The 21,865-nt window shown below is 41.1% G+C and overlaps 1 protein-coding gene across 1 annotated transcript in view; it reads left to right on the top strand.

Annotated features, from left to right (window-relative positions):
* The first annotated feature begins 1,732 nt into the window (after window positions 1-1,732).
* LRRC75A (leucine rich repeat containing 75A) overlaps window positions 1,733-21,865 on the top strand; it is a 102,760-nt gene continuing 82,627 nt past the window's right edge. The window contains exon 1 of the mRNA XM_053457221.1: window positions 1,733-2,146. Coding sequence (XP_053313196.1) covers window positions 1,880-2,146 — 267 coding nt within the window. The 5' untranslated portion in view covers window positions 1,733-1,879. The remainder of the gene's footprint in view (window positions 2,147-21,865) is intronic.

Below are 21,865 nucleotides of genomic sequence, written 5' to 3' on the forward strand. Positions count from 1 at the left end.
GGGCAATATTCATCCCCGAGACTTCTGTGTGTCACGAATCATCAACAGTGTCACCTAATGTCACAGTGTCACCTAATGTCACAGTGTCACCTAATGTCACATGATGTATTTTACCTAATATTTTGTGGAATAACCCTAACCTAGCAGAAAGGGTCTCTGCTGCTATTTAGGTATAGTGCAGGTCACAGCACTACCTTCACAGGACACTGTTTAGCATGCTTATACATACACAAAGCACAGAAATTATAGTTGAATTGGCAGCCTCACCTGTTTCATTACCTGGGAAGTCACAAATCCATTGTATGTTGTGTTACATTTTACGAGAATTAAAACTAATTCAAATTAATTTAACTCGGAGTCTATGGGCAATTAATAAAAATATAAAGTGACACTTAAGTAATAATTTTATCAGCATTGGATTTAAAATAAGCTTACAATTAGTAAAATGAGTTCAAATTTAAACTATACCAAATCAGTGAAAAGGGTTAACTCATCAAAGTCCAACAGAAGAAGATGATGGCAAAGGTGAGATGATCTCATGTACAAAACGCAGCAAACAACATCTTGTTGTATGAGAGGGGAGAGAGTTGAGAGGGTGCTTGGATTGAATGGAATGCTAAGTATTCCTTAGCATGGTGAGCAATAAACTGTGTGCTTTTCACCTGCATCTCCTGGGGATCTGAACCAAGCGCCAGGTGAGCTGCTCTTACTGTACAGAGGCTTCAGAGGAGGTCTGGCTAGAAAGCCTGTGGCTAGCACATCATGGTGTTTATATGTCAGAGGTGGCACAGAGCACACAGCCAGCCATACCCTCACCCCCCCCCCCATAAACACAGGCAATAAGCTAGGAGTTTGTAGCAGCCTCAGGCTATGTGCAGCGTGCGGGATCCCCGGAATCTGTGTAAGTGAGTGCTGGGGATCTACAGGGGCTTTTCCTGGCACTTGCCCAGCAGACCTCTCGCAGCCATCAGAGTGGCCAGCTGTACACACAGGAAACGCCTTCTTCGCTGACAAAAGACACGGCCCCTCCTCTGTGTGGCTCTGGGAAGCGATGCTGGATACAGGAGAGTCACGTAGAGACAACTCCAGTACCTGCCCCAGCCTCTCACCTCCCGGCTGCCTCCCCCCGTGCTCTGGAACTTGTTTTGAAGAGCCGCGGCTCACAGAAAGCTTGAGACTCTAATCGGATTTCCCCCAAGGACTGGGGAGGGGGGATCTGTCTAGAAAGCTGCTCAGACTTTTGGCTGTCAGATGATGTGTTTGTGATCGTTTCTCTTCCCTCCCCTTTGGCAATCCAGGCACCCCTCCTCCTGACATCATCTACCTTAAAGTGATCCCCATGCTCATCAGAGACGCGCAGCACTCCCCGCAGGTCCTGGGGACGCTCACTTTCGCGTTCTGCTGCTAGGAAAGCTCTCAAGAGGACTCCCAGCAGATGTCTCGTTTCTGGCAGCCCGGATTAAGTGCTGCTCCAGCATGAGGGTGCTCCGAAAGCAGCAGGGTGTTTAGTGCCCTGAAAGTTGTGCGCGGGAAGGGGAGGAATCAGTAAGGGGACACTTCTTCTGCGTGTTATTTCTTAACAGTCAATAAAAGCCAGGGGAGGAGAAGGGACATCCTGTGCGTTTGGAAACATCCTGAAATGAGTTAATGTGTTCATCTGCAAGCCGAGGCTGGTGGACCGTGCTCCAGGTTGCCTCTTGCTGTGCCATGCTGTGGCTTTTTACCCCCCAAGTGGAGTGACTACCTCTCTGGGTCGTGGACTTGTTGCACGCAAAGCTCTTTGGCCACCTCTCCAAAGGGGCTCCTGATTCTTTTGCTTTCGCCTTGGGACCCCTGGGGCCATTTCGGATGCCTGTCTTGGGGGATCAGTTATACGACCATGGGTACCAAGCAGACCAAGGTCTGCCAGGCTTCCACCTCTGGAGGAGACAGCCCTCATCACCCCCCTGGGTCTAGGAAGAACACTCCAGCCAGGGGGGACTTTTGGTCTTCTTTTGGGGTAAGATCTGGGGATAAATTTGGAAAGAGTGTAACTGGCAGCCTCCCTCCTTATGACAAGAGGGTCCGGATGATACAAGACTTGATGGTTCTGGCCAGGCAAGGAAGACAAGAGGAGGCCACAGACATGCTTAGACACCTGAGACAGGTGAGTGCAGAAGGCATCATAATGCAATTTACTTAACAGCATGCGTTAAAAGAATACGGGTTAAAGCAGAGTTCACAGGAAAGATGTATTTAATTTACTACTACGTATCACCCAATGGAAGCCAACAGCAGCGGCTTACGGAAGGTGGGAAACACTTAATATAATACAATATCTTAAGATACTATGTAAAAAGCCCATGTTGGCCAAACTAGTCAGTGACCCTACGGCTTCTGTCGACAGCTTCTATTGTGATGACCCAACATTAAATGAGCGTGCAAAGATCTCAGGAGTTACTTAACATGTCTATTTAACATATCATTACTTCTAAATCCACGGCATGTTCTCCAGACTTGGTGATACGGCTCCAGAAGTGAACTGATAAACACATCAGACAGATACAAGCCATATATACTGTATGTCCATATATATATATATATATATATATATATATATTTATATATATGTCCGCACATACAACGCATTGATTTGTTTATCCATTCCTGCTTGGGAAATTGTTACGCAATATTTATATGCTAGTAAGGAGCTGAGATTTGCCAGGATGAAAGCCTTGGTTTGTGTGTTCTGTACACACTATTATTATTAGATTTTATTTTATATTGCGCCAACAAAATACACATCGCTTCTTACAGTACATACATTCAATGACAAAACTAGAAATAACATACAGGGATGAACCGTTACATTAGGTGAAGTGTTAGCTGTTGGCTCAGTTCTGGAAAAAGCCAGCATGGCATCCTAGTTATTCTTCACCATTTGGGTCACTGCAATAGTTAGACGGAAAAATGATTGCTTTATGAATATATATATATATACAGACAGACTACGGTGAAGTACTAAATAATCAATGTGCGTTTCATTTAGAGCAGGGTCTGTAGTGGTCAGATGTGCTTATATGTTGGCACTATTAATATAGGGAGTTTCTATTCCGCTTTTAATAGCTATCTTCAAATCCAATTTTGAAAGGCATGTTTATGTAAAAGCTAATGTTGTTTTACAAACCACTATCTTGCAACAGATTACTTGTTAGAATCCCAGAGATACTAACCTGGTTAATTTATTTGGAGACTGGAAATAAAAATACTTTGTTTCCCAGAGCAACTCTTTGACTGATTTACTGTCCCTTTATTAGTTCTTTGGCTAGGTATGTTCCAACGTGCCTGGTCAATGAGAGTCGAGTTACACGATTTATTTACATAATATTTATTTACATAATACATATGGAAAATGTATATGTTGTAAAACCAAAAATATTTTCCCATAAACATGCAGAGCGGATGGCGTGAATACGGCCAACTAACTGATCTATACGTATACAAAGGTTTGTTCTTGTCTCTTAATATTTGTGGCTAAAGGCAAACTACTAGTTTAATGTGAAATCACATAAATACATAAATAAATAAGGACAGCTTTTTGGAAGGAGTCATTACATTACCTGTAAAATCCTAGGAACGGTATTCAGTTGATGAAATCGCTGTTATATATCTCATTTAGAAAAGTGTTCTGTATACTAGTAATGTGTAATTGAAATGGTTGTAATGGAATGATTATTTGCATATTAAGAGTGGTAGGTAGCCTCTAATGAGAAGGAAATGGTACGCCAAACACCATTCCCCCCAGCCACAGATCAAAGGCTGCCCCTTCTGTATACCAGCCAAACCCTGATTATTTTAAAAACCTCTTAAATGCTGGTTGGCAACCAGGGGTGAAAAACAGGCCCCTGATGTGCAGGTTGACCCAAATTTATTGGTGCACAAGTGGGCTCTTCATCGGATGTGTAATATTTTATTTCTGAACATACAAAAGGTTTTTCGTTAACATACCACTGGTAAAATTGTGTTTATTTCTTCCATAATATAAGTGCACACAGTGAGTATTCATTTCACTCGCTCAATGTTGTAAGACACAGTCATTCAGATCCAAAGCAAGGTAATGGGAGGATGGCCCTCAACACAGCTTGCAGGGGCACCACCCACAGGATATTGTCTTATGCCACTGGTGGTAATCAGTGATGTATCCTGGCCTAGGCCCAGGTCCAGGGGGGCAGCAGTTTACACTATGCCTGTTTACACTATGGAGGATGTGCCAGCTCAGCACAGCTTCCATAAAATGCATTAGAAGGCGCTATGCGCCATGGAGCACCGGGACATGATGTTGTGTGTTGGCAATGTGTGTCTTAAAGCCATGGTACACTTTTTAATGCAGGGAAGACTACAGAAAAGGCGGCTGGGGGTGCTCAACGCAGAAGATAAATATATGGTAGTAATTATTATAACTAGTAGGTAGCATTCGTTGCCAAGGATATCCCACAGGCGAAGTAAGGGTAACCTTTAGTTTCCTCTACCATTTGAAAAGATAAAGAAATCGCTTAGCACTGTGATTTGTGGGGCTCTCATCAGATGTTATATAGGAGATACCTTTGGGAAATGTGGATGTGTTAAATCACTCTTTATGTTTTACTGCTTGGGTTAGAACCCCCCAATGGTCTTTTAGGGTCTTCTGAAAACCCCAAGCCATCTCTGCTAGAGTTTCCGCTGTATGTGATGAGCAGAGCAGACTCTACTGTAAGATCTTTGGTCCAGCATGACATTACAGCAGCATCCGAAAAGAGGAGGAGAAATACAAATTCACTGTAAATTGACCTTTAAGTGAACTTGTAACACAAACTCATTTGGCAAAATATTTAAGCTGGGAATAGTTATGTTGGTAAGAACACTCACTGCATAATATAAACCTGAAGGAGGGTAGCTGGCTAGGATGATTGAACTGACTTTGATCAAGTGACTTTATTATTCAACATTTTATCCAACAATTCTGTATTATAAGCTCTAGTTTACTACAAAAAGTTTCAAATGTTTACTGCCAGCGTTCTATAAAATGGATTGATATTGTTGCTAATGGTTAAAGGCCCCATCAAAGCCACAATGTTTTACTTTACTGAAAGGGTGGTAGATAAATGGAATAGACTCCCAACAATATTAAATGTAAAATGGTTCCCAAAGGGGTCTATCTAGATCCTCTTTAAACTCCCTCTGCAGGCTCATCACAGGTACTGCGATCAGTAAAAGAGGGAGAAATAAATAATAAATCAATAAAACATAAAAAATGTAACAAAATGAAAAACTGACTCCAGTGATGTCACCATGACATTATAAGGGTTACCGTCCATTTCCAAAAACGATCCCTTAGGTGTTTAAAGACCTCAAAGGGATCTTCAGTAAAAACTGTTTACTAAATGACTATACACAAATGTGAAAAAACAATATATCATTTGTAAAATGTGAAAAGAGGAATCATGGGTAAACAAAGATATACTAACAATGGCAAAAAAAGCTCCTGTCACTTAGAGGAGTTTCACGAAGGGGTGAATAAGGATAATTTTTGGAAGAGCACCCTGGGACATTAAACTGTTCCTTTAAGTATGGTGAACCCTTTGCTGACATACTATGCTGGTAACCTACCTTTTTATTGGATATGCTGTTATGTTTTAATAAATAAGTAAAATAATATATATATTTAATATGATGTCATTTCCTGTGATGGCCATAGGTCATTTTACTATTTAATTCATGCCGTTCCTTAGGTCATACAATTTTAGTGTCTGCTCCACACATCAAGGAAGCTGATGGTGTTTTTTTTTTAGTATGACACAAAATATTTTGCTCTCTATCAGTCTGAATTTCTGCTGGTGATTGAGGTCCTTAATTTGTACAATGAGCCAGAACCACACTTAGGGCCCAGCTGTTGGAATCCCATCTGCCATTAATAACTGCAGCCTGGATCAGTGAGCAGTAATGGTTTTGCTGTATATTCTACATTTTGCTATAAGGCTCCAAGATGGCTTTCTCTTTCTGATTCCTGTCATGTAGAATTGTAGAATTCTCACACACATGATAATATACTGTATATATATATATATATATATATATATATATATATATATATATATATTTGGGAAGCATTTCAATAAACAGAATTTATTTTAATTAAGTAAAATAATATTTTGTCAGTGAAGGTAGGCAGGCATTACTGGGATAAGCTATATATATGTTTTTTAAACAGTGGAAGTATTGATACATTCAGATTGACCTCTTAGGATTTTTGAGTTTTGCGATACAATATTTAAGGGACAGTTTAATGTCCCGGATGGACTAACCAAAGAAGAAAGTACTTTGTGCAAGCTGTAAACACTTTATGCCAGGGATATTTTACGTCATAGAACCAGCACAATTTTTGTGTTTTTGCTATGTGTTTCTTCAACCATTATTTCCCTCATTTAGTGTACCCCTATGCATAGATCTAAAGCTTTGGTTTTTCGGCTTAATAAAATGTAGGGGTGCTCTACATTAATTTAAAGAAGAAAAATAAAACAGTCAGATGCCAATTGAGTAGATTTTCACTAAGTAGACCTGTATTATGTAAGCAGACCTTGTGTTGGAAAAAGTCGCTGCGCTCTAAAAGAGTGTCATCCATCTAGGGCTTGGACTCTGTCTGACAGCCCCAATTAACACTGGTTTCGTAGACAGAGGCTCTGTGTTAGAGAAACGAAAGGTGCCAGAAGACAGCAGGTGAAGCATTTGCTGCTGAATGATTGGAAGGTGGTTATGATTTACTGGCCCTGTTGTATTAGAGATATCCATCATTAATTCTTATCACCGCTTTTCCAGACATACTTTGTCTTCTGTATAAGATGATACCGGTGTCTCATCATTTCATGATGGAGTATTTTTTCTAAAGTTTGTCATGTACACTGGTTACCATATAAAATGTAAACATTGAGACAGCTTTTCTTGTGCATTGGAATTTGAAGAAAAGGTTTTTAGTTTGATTCAGGCTGTGGAAATTACTCAATGTATTGGTATATGGCTGAAAAATAATATTTGCATGTTGAAATTTGGCACCGATAAAGGGACAGTCAAGTTATCATATATATATATATGCATCCAGTGGCGGAACTACTGGGGTCGCGACTGCGACCGGGCCCTGGAGTTCTGCCAGTCAGGGGGGCCCAAGGGGTGCCGAGCAGTCGTTTTCAGCAACCCTTGGGCCCCCCTGACTGACAGAAATCCAGGATGCCGCTGCTCCCCGCTGCTGCCGCCGTCGCCGCCGCCGCCTGCCTCAGCGCTGCCTCAGCGCTGCCCAGAGTGCAGTGTTGGGAGCGTGAGCCGTTTGTCTCGGGTGCCGGCACTTCACGCAGAGCGCCGGCATATGACGTCATATGCCGGCGCTCAGCAGTGAAGCGCCGGCACCCGAGACAAACGCCTCACGCTTCCAACACAGGAGTTGACGGTAAGTGACCTACAAAGGGGGGAGGGGGGGAGAGGATAGATCGTGAGAAGGGGGGGAGGGAGAGGGTAGATTGTGAGAAGGGGGGTAGGGAGGGAGAGGGTAGATTGTGAGAAGGGGGTAGGGATGGAGAGGGTAGATTGTGAGAAGGGGGTAGGGAGGGAGAGGGTAGATTTTGAGAAGGGGGTAGGGACGGAGAGGGTAGATTGTGAGAAGGGGGTAGGGAGGGAGAGGGTAGATCGTGAGAGGGGGGGTAGGGAGGGAGAGGGTAGATTGTGAGAAGGGGGGTAGGGAGGGAGAGGGGAGATTGTGAGAAGGGGGGTAGGGAGGGAGAGGGAGATCGTGAGAAAGGGGGGGTAGGGAGGGAGAGGGTAGATAGTGAGAAAGGGATAGATGGGGTGGGGGGGCCCTTAACAGATTCTCGCACCGGGGCCCTGAGGTTTCTAGTTACGCCCCTGTATGCATCCCTTTAAACAAAAGAGCTAAAAGAGAAAACAATAAAATATAATAATTATAGTTTTTTATTGGAGAAATTTAGTCAGAGCTTCCCTTTTTATGATGTGAACAAAATAAATACTAATAGGAAGTGTCTAATATTTTTTTATTATTATTTTTAACATATTAAGACCATTTTTGTGATTATACAGGGTATTCAAGCGCAATAAGATGATTTTTACTATGTTGAGCTAAGTGCCAGTTGTGTAGGTAAGGGGGGGTGATTATGTACTGTATGTATGTTATAATGAGAATGTATGTGTAAGTGTGTGTTAGTGTTTGTGTAAGTGTTAGAGTGTGTGTAAATATGTGTGCCAGTGTATAGGTGCCAGCCCTCCCCTGTTTACATATCCTTATTCTAACAGAATCCAGTAGTGTACAGAATGCATTGGTATAATGCGTCAGAATAAATGTAATACTGTATATTGTTGTAGCTCCATTGCCACCTTTACCACAAAACGAGGAGCTTGCCTGCCCCCAAGCCCCTTGGTTAATGCAGTTTCCCTCTGTGCCTATTATCTGCGTTATGGCTGACTTGGGAACCCTGCTTGTTGCTGTTCTACATCCCCTAGACTTGGAAATATCTTGCAATCTGCTGTGTAGAAGGACTGATCAGCAGGGTCTTGCTGCGGGCTCCTTTAGCATTAATTATCGCTATGTCCAGAAGGCTCTTAATTAATCTAGCACTGGAGCAAGGTCTATTTTAATTAACCACGGCAATTGATAAAGTTGCAGCAGTATAGCTATTTTTTATTTACCATCGGAAAACCTTAAATTTCCTCTGTTTATAATAAACGCTGTGCATTGTCATGCAATTTTATTTTATCTGCTATAACTATATTAAATGTTGTGTTTTGTATATGTTAGCGAGCAACCATGTTCAATTCTTGTTAAACAATTCTTTTTGTTACTGTACCTGATTACTCCTACGACTCCCGCACTTTGATAGCCGCTGATTTGCTTTTGTATCCTTGAAAGGAGAAGTAGGGAGCTAGGATGATCGGAGAGTCAATGCTGCAGGTTGTGACCAACATTTCACTGAATTTAGGTAGAATTTCCAACAAAGGGACACCCCAGCCACTTAATGGACTTTAATGGAAAGGTCCCTTTAAATATACATGTTGCCCCCCACCTCCTTTGCAAATTCATGGGGGATTCTGCAGAATATCCTGATATGCTTTTGCCCCTTTTCTCACTCCTCAAGTTATTTTCCTGACATATGGTATTCTTGTCCAGCTCTATCTCAGCCAATCACCATGGAGCTGCAGCTTCTCCCTAAGGGAATTACTTTATTTAATCGTATATAACAATTTTTCTTACAGAACAACAGGTGAGAAGGGCCCTGATTACAGAAGCTTACAATCTAAAGGGAGTTAGGGTTTATTACACTATAGGTAACAGTGTAAGTGTTTATACTTTCATATGCATCACTCTTTGGTGAGACTACTTGGGACATTAAACTGTTCCTTTAAACCGAATATCTCCAAAGAAGGAACACTGATTGAAAAACTAAACTCGCATACTATAGAAAGTTTTAATAAACAAATGTAATTTATTTTTTTGGGCAACATATCTCCTGCATGCCTAGGAGCTGGGGTGGAAGATAAAGAGGCAAATGCTTGGGGGGAGATCTCTCCATGTATTTGCAAGAAAGATATAACAATAATTTAAAGAGGACACTCAGCTATCATATGCATTTCTATTAAATTAATATCCCGAAGCCATTGCAACTGTAGTAGGTGATCATGGGTTAATTTAGTCTATTTGCTTTATCCTTGGTGTGAGACAGGAGAGAATCAGACAAAGCAAACGTTGATCTGTGAATGAAGCGATTGCTGTAATTGGTTATCAGAGTGATCACATGATCTGGGTGACCTTGTTCTGGTAGCACTGGGTTCCACTGGGTCTGCTTCAGTTGCAGAGTACACTCCATTCGATTTCATAGAGGATAGTGAGCGTCCCCATACGTCCACTCTTTAACAATGGCATAGAATGTCTTTTGTGACCTATGGGCTATTATTAGAATTTAAATGAAATATTAATATTACATTTCTTCGTCTTTCCACCAAATACAATGTATATTCCCTGCTCCTTTTGGATTCAATTTATATAAATGAATTCATATAAATAAAACATTCAAAAATGTATCGTAGAAGAAAGAATAACCAGCAGAGGAAATGATCGGTGCATAAGATACTAGAATAACATGAGATCAACTAATATGGGCCTCCGGAGATAATAATAATTCTGGAGGTAATTATATGATGTATAATCAATAGGCCTTGTTTTACAAGGAAAAACACATAAATCGCATTGTTTAAGCTCTCTGGGCACTTAGTGAACTGTAATAGGTAACACAGGCTCATAATGAAAATACTGAATAATGTAAATCAATTTCCATACCTAACATATCACATAACAAAATTAGGAAGATCAAGTTTCAATACTTTTTATCTTTCCCATATTAAAAGAGTACATTCTTACATTTATCAATACAGGCCAGCCAACGGATATTGCATATTTTATTCCTGGCTTTGAACAATGACTCAACAGATACACGATATATTTTTAATTACAGATATATAAAACCATTATCCATCTTATGTGCTTAGAGCATGGTAAACCCCAGCCTTAGATTTGCCCTTCTTGATTTTTTTGTTTTATGTATCTTGCCAAGTATAGCTGGGGAGGAAATAAAGAAAGAGGTGTGAGCCAGATCTTACTATGGTGTATATGTAATTGTATTGCAACAGAAGCAAATAAACAAAATGTTATGATAAAGGATTAAATGATTAACTGGAAAGTTTTTTTCTTAAACATTTAACTTATTGACTACCTTTTCAGTGTGAAAAAAAGCTCAATAACAGACAGGGAACAATTCAATACACTTTATTAAATATTCATTAAATGGTTTAGACTCAGTCATAATTATTATAGCTATCAAGTAGATGTATAAATGGGACCTAAGGTCCCTTTTGGGGACGTGATTGGAAAATACACATCAGTCCTTATATTTAATGACAATGTTCCAGTGCTCTAGATGCAGAAGGGAGAATTTCTTTCTTTGATGTTGTCAGGGCAATGGCAATCCCAGTTCACTTGTTAAAGTGACTATAAAAACTATTATTGGCTGCGCTGGACTTTGTACCATAATCATAAAGGAGAATTGATTTGTTTTGTGAGACAGTCACAAAAAGATTTTGTCAATAGCATATATATATATATATACCGTATTTGCTCGATTATAAGACGACACTGATTATAAGACGACCCCCCAAAATCTGAATATTAACTTAGGAAAAAAAGAAAAAGCCTGAATATAAGACGACCCCAAAGGAAAAAAGTTTTACCAGTAAATGTTAATTCATGTAAACTATTTTTTTTAATAAAAGCTATGATTGAGAAAAAGATTTTTTTTGTTTTTATTTCTTGTATTTTCCAACCTGTCCCCCAGTTACGCACATCTGCCCCCAGGCTTGCCACTCCAATATGGCACTGTGGCCCATGATATGCCTTTTAACCCTCTATATGCCACTGTGCCCCATGGTATGCCTTTTGACCCCCTATGTGCCACTCTGCCTCCAGAAATGCCTTATACCCCTATATCCCATTCTGGCATTTAGGGGGTTAAAATGCATATTATGGGGCAGAGTGGCATATAGGGAGGTATAAGGCATTTCAGGAGGCAGAGTGGCATTAAGGGAGTTAAAAGGCATTGTATAGAGCACTCTGCCTCCAGAAATGCCTTATACCACTATATGCCACTCTGCCATTTAGGGGGTTAAAAGGCATATTATGGGGCAGAGTGGCATATAGGGAGGTATAAGGCATTTCAGGAGGCAGAGTGCTCTATTAAATGCCCGCTTAACGCCACTCCAGAAATGCCCTATGCCCCCATTTAACACACACACACACACCCTATACCCCCATTTAACTAACTAACTAACACACACACACACACACTCTCTCCCCCCCCTCTCACCCCCCTTCCCCCGCTCTCCCCCCTCTCTTACCGGTGCTTCCAGCCGGGGCAGCGGGTTGACGTTGCCTTCTGCTGCAGCCGGAAGGAGGTGTGGCTAGCAGCGGGGGTTTGTATGCGTCCGTCGCGTATACTTTCCCCCGGCTGTCAGAGATCAGAGTTCCCCGCACCGGTGCGGGGAACTCTGATCTCTGACAGTCGGGGAAGGTCTATGCGACGGACGCAGACAACCCCCGCTGCTAGCCACACCTCCTTCCGGCTGCAGCGGACGTTGTCTACGCGGATCGCGTAGACGTCAACCCGCTGCCCCGGCAACACAGCAGGAAGCACCGGTAAGTGTGTGTATGATGGGGGGGGGTCGGGTGAGACAGGAGGATCCAGGTCCCCTGCAGCGGTGCGGGGGATCTGGATCTTAGTCTCCTAATCAGACCTCTATTTGAGGTCTGATTAGAAGACGACCCCGATTAGAAGACGAGGGGTATTTTTCAGAGCATTTGCTCTGAAAAAAACCTCGTCTTATAATCGAGCAAATACGGTATATATATATATATATATATATATATATATATATATATATATATATATAGCACAGCACTGCCGAATACGATGTTGCTTTCTAAACAAAAACAATATATATGTGTGTGCGAACCTCAGAAAAGAGATGTATGTTAAAAGGAAATGCATGTTTAGCGATCCCATGTGCTGTGCAGATTCCTTCTGTTACCCACGCTTATCTGACGAGTGAAGAATGAGGAGGGGCTGCCCCTTGAGCAATACAAATCTAGAGTTAAACATCCAGTGCAAAGAATCCAGATGTCACCGCTGTCAGCGTGTGGAAATATCATCAGCTTTGAGAATAAGAGGCTGCTGCATTTCCAAGGGCCATTCTCTGTTTTCTCTGGAACTCAGGAAGCTGATCTGGTTTTATAACATCTACGTTGCATCACTAATTCCAAATTTCCTTTGGGAATAATCATAGCTTCTTTTGGCAGTCAGTGATTAAGAAAACACCAAAACATTTTTCTTTACAACTGTGCCTGACAATTAAGCTTATAGCATAATTTCTGATATTTTGGGGTCATCTGGAAGACATCTAGAACGCATCTGAAACGTATAGAAGTGGAAATAAAAAATAATAATAATAAAAAAAATGCAAATCTTCACTATGACCCCTGCCTTTACAGAGCACAGCAGCTGAGATGAGGCATAAGAGCATGGATAAACTAGCTACCGTCAACCCTCAAGGTTGATGACTAAGGCTCAGTGGAGAAGGACCACCACCTAGTATGCTAAAAGATGCCAATAGATACCCCACAACCATCCCTACTACCACCATAACTCAGACCAATGAACAGGTAAACGCTTCAGCTGCTGTAATCCTGAAAATGTTTGGCTACACACTCAGGAAGGACAAGAGAACATACCTTCCATGGAAAATCAGATTGGAAGCCAAGATTAAGGCAACTCGCAGAGAAGAGTCCAGGAGAGTGGAGTGCTAGGAACAGCTGAACCCTCAAACTCCAAGGCCTCTGCTAGAGGACCCAAGGTTGAGAAAGACACATAATGCCCGTAGTGGTGGGAAGGGAATTTTTATATATATAAACTACCTATTTATTAGCTTAGAATTTTCCATGTAGAGTGACTAGAAATAGTACTATAGGCGGCATATAAATTAAAAGCCAGTGGGTGCCGTCAGTATGCAGTTGCTGATGATGCTTGCTTAATATAACAGATGGGCAGTAAATTGTCACTTGTTTCTGAGTCTGTGGTACATTTAGTATGAAACAACTACATGGAGGATACCAGACAGGTTTCCATAGTATATTATAGTATTAATCCGCTTTTTTGTTGTCTATGTGTACATTATTCTGGCTTCACATTCTATACTCGTACAAAAGAGGGACTATGCATCATAACACAGGATACTGGAGATGCTTTATATACTAGTTGCATATTTCCTAACAATTCAAACGGTTAGGTGAGGGTGTGATGGAAGGTAGGGAATTAATGAGAATTAGTAGGTGACTTCTTGACCTTTTGTCGTGGTTGATATGTTTCAGTACCATGGACAGTGGCAGGTATATGCAGAGCCATTAGGGTTGAGTACTAAGTATGTAAGACTTGTAGCACCTAACTCTCCATCTCATAATTTCTCTAATAATATTCTTGTATCTCACTTCCATAGTAAGTTCTTCTTCATGTATACCAGTGGGGATGTCAATGATAGACATTTCTTGAGTCATTGTCTCATTTTAAGTTACCTATGGTATGTTTCATGACAAGCAATTTTAACCCTTAGAGTGCCGACTGTACACATAATAAGTGTAGACAGCCAACTATGTATCATGTATGTAGTGGTACTCTACCGGGGTTGCCAATCAGTTGCCGTCTCTAGCCTACCCTGGTAGAAGTCCCACGTCTTTCAGTGCACACACGAGGCTTCTGTTAAATAATGTGCTTCCAGACTGAAAGACTGCTGGAAGAGTATCCACAATATGAATCTCTAGCTGGAAGAGTATCCACGATATGAATCTCTAGCTGGAAGAGTATCCAGGATATGAATCTCTAGCTGGAAGAGTATCCACAATATGAATCTCTAGCTGGAAGAGTATCCATGATATGAATCTCTAGCTGGAAGAGTATCCACGATATGAATCTCTAGCTGGAAGAGTATCCACGATATGACTCTCTAGCTGGAAGAGTATCCACGATATGAATCTCTAGCTGGAAGAGTATCCATGTGGATGTACAGTCATTGTATCTCACAAATTTTACCTACAGAAGCAACCATCCCTGTGCCTTATAGAGTTAAGAGCAGTTAGAATAGTGAAATGATATTATTATAAACACTCTCAGGTTGCCTTGACATGACTCCATCTTTGCATTAACTTCCAGAGATGATCCCTGATAGATGATTGCGTGCCAATGCCTGGCATCTGAACAGAGCAGTATACGGAAAGGAAGCATTTTGATCGCAAAAGCTACTTTTATGCAAATCAAAATGCATTACATTTTTTATAATTGAATCAAGCGCATTGGTATTGTATATGCGTATGCATCCTTTGTACTTAGGAAATTCTGGACGAATATGTCCCCCGCAGCTGCTTTATTTCATTAAACTAACCAAAGCCAGCTCAGCTTTGGACAGGCCTTATCTTGGCTGCGATGGCTCCATGTTCCATTGAAAGAAGGAAACACATGCTAACCGGTCATTGTCAGTCGGGCACTGACCCATAGAATAAGATGAAATGCAGATATAAAAACATCATGACTCTTGCTAGCATATGGATTTTAACATATAATAAAATGTAAAGAAAATACATACTATATATAGCCTGTGGCTACTAAAAGAGATGCTTCCTTAGTATTATTTAAATATTTTTAGTTACATAGACATCAAATTTAGTAAATCAGTTAATATTTTCTACAAGCAATGGAGTAGACTGATTTATTTCCCATTTTACTGGTCATCTCTCTGTAATGATTAATATACCTTCACTCCAATCACACTCGAATAATGCTTCCTTAGTCTTAGACTTACTGTTTAACTATAAAACATACAGATGAAAATTAATTCCTAAAGTGACGCTAGGATGCGTGCGTTGATTTTCCGTGGATAATTCAATGTGTTCTGTGTAGGCTGGTTTGGTGAGTGCTAGTATTGAGTGGGATTGAAGCCATTGGCCTAGTCTGAGTAACAATTATATTTTTGGGCCCCTATGTTTCAGGGCTATTTGGTTATTTAGAGTTCAGTTCTAGATCTAACAGTCTTTCTCTTCAAAAATAAAAGTATGATATGAGAGTAGGGCTCTTCTTTGTATACGTTATCGGTTTTGAATTCTGGTCCAGTTATTTTTTAATTAGAGCTGCCCAGGGTGCAGTTGCCTCACTGGCTCCAACTTACTAGCTCCCACATGAGTGTATGAGATGATAATAACATATATCAGCAGTCTTTATTACTTAGCAAATGTAAACATTTTGTAACGGACAACGTCAAAGGGTTGCTAAGACATCTGTTTGCTTTTTTCTAGTTCGACGGACCTTATGCAAAGTAACGTGAGGCTTTGATTCAATTCTGTGTCTGTTGGTGTGAAGTAGAGCCCTGCGCGGGACTGCTTTTTGAATCCCGCTCCCGCCCGCTCCCGCTGTTTTGAATCCCACTCCCGCCCGCTCCCGCAATGTGGGTGTTCCGCTCCCGCCACATTTGTGGCCAATCGCGCCCGCGTCCTTACCTGATTTCCCGCGCAGTCCCGCAAGGCTGCCCTCGAGTTGTTCCCTCACAGCGTCTCTTCTCTTGCTCCGCCCAGGAACAAGGAGGAGTCACAGGAAGTGATGTCACGTCACGTGACTCTGCCTTGTTCATGGGCGGAGCAAGATAGAAGACACTGTAATGGAGCAGCGAGAACGCATCGTTGCGGGACTGCGTGTGATTACAGTGCCTGACCGCCTGCTCCCGCCCGCAGCCCCAGAAAGACCGCCCGCTCCCGCAAGTTTTTTGCAGTCCTCTAGTGTGAAGTGAGTACCTAATACAGTCAATATTGATTACAGAAGCACAAAGCCCAAGAGTGCTTGGCCTTTTTCTTGGCTCCAAGGGGCCAAAGACATTTTTTTTTTTTTAACGGTGTGGTTAGAGGTTTGGTCAAGGGGACAATGTTTAACCAAGACTTTAACTTTTCGATTGAGCTGTGTGCATATTTGGTGCTGTGTGTACATAGGTATGAGTGTCTGGAAACTTCATTCAAGTATAATAACATAACCAGACATATGCACCAGGAAAGCACCACAAAAAAACCCACGTAGGATTTGTACTGACCCAGCTGATTATCAGACCTCAGGACAGGGCAATGTTGCTTGGTGATACCTACTTCCTTCCCAACTCCTGCTCAATTCAGAGATAGCCACACACCAGAACGCAGGTAGCCATGGGTCAGCTTCACTTCCTCCTCTGCCTCAGCTTATCTGAGAATCTTCAGGATTTGCCATCATCGAGTAGAAGCCCAAACATGCATTACATTTTATTTATAGAGCCCTGGCAGATTCCGTAGTGTAATCACATAAGCAGCAACGGATTTCATGAGCTGCAGAAGTGCGAGTCTAGTTTTAGGACACAGCAGCTTGTAATAAGGCAACTAAATTCTAGTTCTGACACTGGTGCTCAGTCATAACATTACATAACAAGAACATTCATTAAAAAAAAGTCTTCCTAAATCCAGAGGATTAGTAATTTAATGGTAATCTTCCTCTTTCTCAATATTTAATTTACTAATACATGGTTAATATACCTTTCAAATTCCATCAACATGTAAACATGAGAAAAGCCGGATTAGAAAATAAAAGAAAGGATAATGTGATGAAAGTCAGTGAATTGTGCAGGGAATACTAGTAATGATCAGAACAAAGCCAACATTTAGAAATATAATTTCAAATAATATTAAATATTGATGTTGTGTTTATAACTGCCTACTTGTTTCCTCTACCAGATCTATTTTAAGGGTAAGTCACCCACATCATCTGGCACTGCCAGATGACCGGCCTTGGCCTGGCCCCAGATAGTGACAGTAAGATAAACATTGGATAGGCCGGAAGTGGCTGATCTGTCCAAACATACTTGTATGTCCTATAAACATCTGCTTTATGTTGCAAAGATACATCTTTGGAAATCTGCAGGAACCGGTATGAAATGTGCCGTTTGCTTTAGGAGTGACAATCCGTACCCATTGCACAGCGCTGTGGAATATGATGGCACTATATAAATCAATAAACAATATCTTGGAACCACTGTCACTCAAAGGGTTAATCTATAGATAGAGAAAGCCACTTGGATCGCAAACGTTTATAAAGCTATTATTTTACAGATAACATGGTTTAGTTTGGATGAGCATACAGTTTTATCTTTCTGAGCACTCAAGAGGGATGAATGAGATGTGGCTTCCATGCCAAAAAAGGTGGTTGATACCTTCCCATTGCTTATTGGCATAAAAGGTAAATAATTGCCAGGCTGGCAATTCTCCGTCTATTATGTTGGAACAGAACGGCGTTTGCGTCTATGTCTCTGTATTGTTGTAACTACCGTTTTAATGCCAAGCCAGCTGTACAAAGCTTTGTGTGTACTGCCGACTAACAGAGGTGTCGGGGCATCTGCCAACTAACTCCAGAGCTCTCTTAACAGCTTGGTCAAGTCCACCCCCCCACCCTTTCTGGGATTTATAATCCTGCCTAAAAATAGAATAAACCAAAATAAAAATAACAAATGTCCAACTTTGCCGGCTACATATGACAGAATATAAAGGAATGTTGGCTTGAGAATCATGGATGAACTGTTTGCTTCTTAATGCTCTAGACATCCTATATAAACACACTGGTTGGAAGCTATGGGAAAACAGCCCATAGAGTTTGTTTACAGTGGTATCTATATTAAATTAATTGATTCCCTTATTACATGTCTGTAAATTGTGTACTTTTCAAAATAATAATGGTAGGAGCTACTGTGTCATTTTGTTTACATTTTGTAAAAAAAGGCATCTTTAATGCTTCTGCTAGTGAGTTGATTCGCTGTATTATATATGAAATGGTCACTAGTACTTTACCGTTGTATCTGCAAACTTCTGCATCTATTCTGGAGGCTCCAGGTATGCAAGCTGATTGATGTGCCTTAGGTTTATTACATTAGGATCTCTGTTCATTCTCACCTAGTTACACCTGCTCTCCTTTTCCACCTAAATGTGGCTAGACGTGCCTCCATTGCTTCATCCCTCCCGGCTTCCATACAGTAAGGGAGGGAGAGATACCCCTCCTGCAGAGTGAGCAGTTCAGAAATGCATATAAAGATATGTTTTTAGGCATGTTTTGCTTTTTATTGTTGCCATGGGCGTAACTAGAGACCACAGGGCCTCGTGCCCTTAAACTTTACCAAAGCAACATATCTCACAGTGACATCTTCGCCCCAAACAACTTCTGAGTACCACATTTGCCCCCAAAAGCTTGTGAGTGCCATCCTAACACCCAAACAGCCTGCCTGTGCCATTTTTGCTCCAGGTTGTCAGTGCCCCCAAGCAGCTTATCTGTGCCATCTTTGCCACCAAACCGCTTGTCTATGCCATCATTGCCCCCCCCTCCAACATACAGTCTGGCACACATATGTAAACACACTTATACAAATGTAGACATACTAGCACATACACTTACTTATACTCACTAACATACACACAGTCCCTCTCACACTACTCATGCTAACACACATTCCATCTCATACCACTTACTCACATGCACTTATACATAGACATTAATGCTTACATACATAGAACAAATATACCCCCGTGATGTAACATAACGTGATCCCGATGTGCTCCTGTCTCCTTGTGCACAAGGAGACAAAAACAAGTGGTCGGAGTTGCCACCCATGATACCCTCATAGTTATGGCATTGATTTCTGCCTAAAGTGAATGAGAGACAGCAAATAGAAGAAAGAAAAGGAATCTAACAAGTCTGAATTCCGATTATTGTCGTGGCATTTTCGGTCAGTCTGAAAACAAAAATCGGGAAAAGAAAAAATGTCGGTGCGCTAAGCTAGTCACAGGCTGTGACTAGCCTGTGACTAGCTTAGCGCACCGACAATTTTTCTTTTCCCTGTTTGCACATATTTGAGGTTGTTGGCTCCTCATCAGTCTGGTTGCAGCTTGCTGTCCAGGGGTTAATAGGGAGGAGGTTTAATTGCACCTCCCCCAACACATTAATAAGGTTTTGGTAGCAGTATAAACTGCTTTGTATGCCCACTACGTAGGAGGTGAGAGTAGGTTCTCACCCTATTGAGAGTGTGCCTTGACGTGGCGGGTGAGCTTAATTATGCTTTGGCCAATTCATATAACCAAAACCTCTCATTTATATTATGTTTATATATTTGTTGCCAACTTTATTAGGGTAAGAAGCGCAGACAGTTTTTGTTTCTTGAAAACAAAAATCACACATCACCGTTTTCACCGTTTTCCATGAAATTGATACCTAAGTCACATAACTATTTCATATATGTTTCAACTTTTATATAAGCTGAACATGTGTTTATGTTAGTCATCTGTGCTCCATTTGTGTACAATTATATATTTAAGCCTTATTTTGTCTTCCTAAGACAGGGGCGTCCAACCTGCGGCCCTCCAGCTGCTGCAGGACTTCATCTCCCATCCTCCTCAGCCAGCCCCTTAGCTGAAAGAGCATCATGGGAGATGTAGTCCTGCAGCAGCTGGAGGGCCGCAGGTTGGACGGCCCTGTCCTAAGATAAAGTAAAACTGGGTCTTTTTTCCCGGTAACAACATGTATATCAGACAATAGTAATTACAATGTTGTTTTAATTAACGCAAGCATCCCAGAAAACCCCATAGCACACAGCAGTTTAAATGCCCTCTTTCTAGTTATATGCCATACTAACTGTAAAAGTTGCTGTTTCTAATGGAACTTTGGAGAAGCCCTTGCTTTGGAGAAGTACAGAACATGATTGCTCCTTTGAGATTGATTGCATCAATAACAAGTAATCTCAAGATGCTATGTTAGGGCGTAGAGGACCGTGCTGCTACTTTTCTGAGCCTCATAGAAAAGAATCACACAACAGATCAATTTAGTGTGTATAACACAAAGGGGAAATATACAAATAGACAATGTGTCTAGATGTAAAGCTATTCTAGATAAAGATCTAGATTCTAGTACATTCAATACTGGCCAATTTAGCAAGTTCCACAATATAACTGTTATTTCTCTCTTCTCTGATACTATCCTACATGTTATATCATAGCCAACGTATCCTTCCCATCTATCCCTCTCCCCGGTCTCTCTCGTTGTCTATCTCTCCTCTGGTACACCCCTCCATTTTGTAACAGAGCCAACGCATCCTCTCCCACCATAACTTGACCTTGTATTTTTTCTGTCTTGACAATTGAAGCTCATTCTTACCTCCACGGTCCTTCATACCACAGTGTTTCATGCCTATATTGCACATTCCAACACTGAGGAACATAATACAAATACAGTAACGACGTGTCGCCATGGAAATTGGTCACAATGGGCAGGGTTTAAGGCCAAAGTTCCAATCATAGTCCAGCAAGTTCACTCTAATTGGACCTTCAACTTGAGCACTACACACCATCAACGTTATCTCACTTTGGCGTGCTATATATTTTTTTGTTTATTTGTCGCATTTAAAGACAAACACAAAATGCAGTTTTGGCAACAACTGCAATCAAGCGCCGTGAAGGAATTCTGACACACTCTTCTTGTCAGAAGAGTTTTAATTCAGCAACATTCAAAGGTTTTCATGCATGAACTGCCTTTTTAAGGTCGTGCCACAGCATCTCAATTGGATTCATGTCATGACTGTGACTACGCCACTTTTCAAAACCTTCATTTTGTTTCTTTTGAACCATTTAGAGGTGGACGTGCTTGTGTGCACTTCATGACTCATTATTTCCCATTATATTTAAGCCATAAATTATTCTTCCTCTCTTCATCCATATGGTTCAATTTGCAGGTGAGCATTAACAACATCTTGGTCAACCTCATCCAGCGTAATGTTTATTCGGAGGAAGGTGCTTGTGAACAATGAGCCATGCTTGGTCTCACATGCAAAATTCCAAGTCAATGGGATACAATATAAGTCTATCTTTAATAAAAATGTCAGAAAACAAATAATTTACAGTCTGCAATTAAAATACATATAGGCTTTTTTGTAGCAGAAATTATACTTTTTATGCTAATTCTTTACGCAGAAATGGGTCTCCACTGGCATACATATTAAATACATATAAATATATACATGTTATTAATTCATTATCTACTATTTTATAAAAAAATATTACAAGGATGTTCTTTTTCTGGCACATCAGTGGATTTGTGATCTCATGCACGGGTCTGTCCACTGATTTGGGCATTGCGCATGAAGCACTACTGGAACATGAGCT

Source organism: Spea bombifrons, chromosome 2 (genome assembly GCF_027358695.1).
Source record: "Spea bombifrons isolate aSpeBom1 chromosome 2, aSpeBom1.2.pri, whole genome shotgun sequence".
Lineage (NCBI taxonomy): Eukaryota > Metazoa > Chordata > Amphibia > Anura > Pelobatidae > Spea > Spea bombifrons.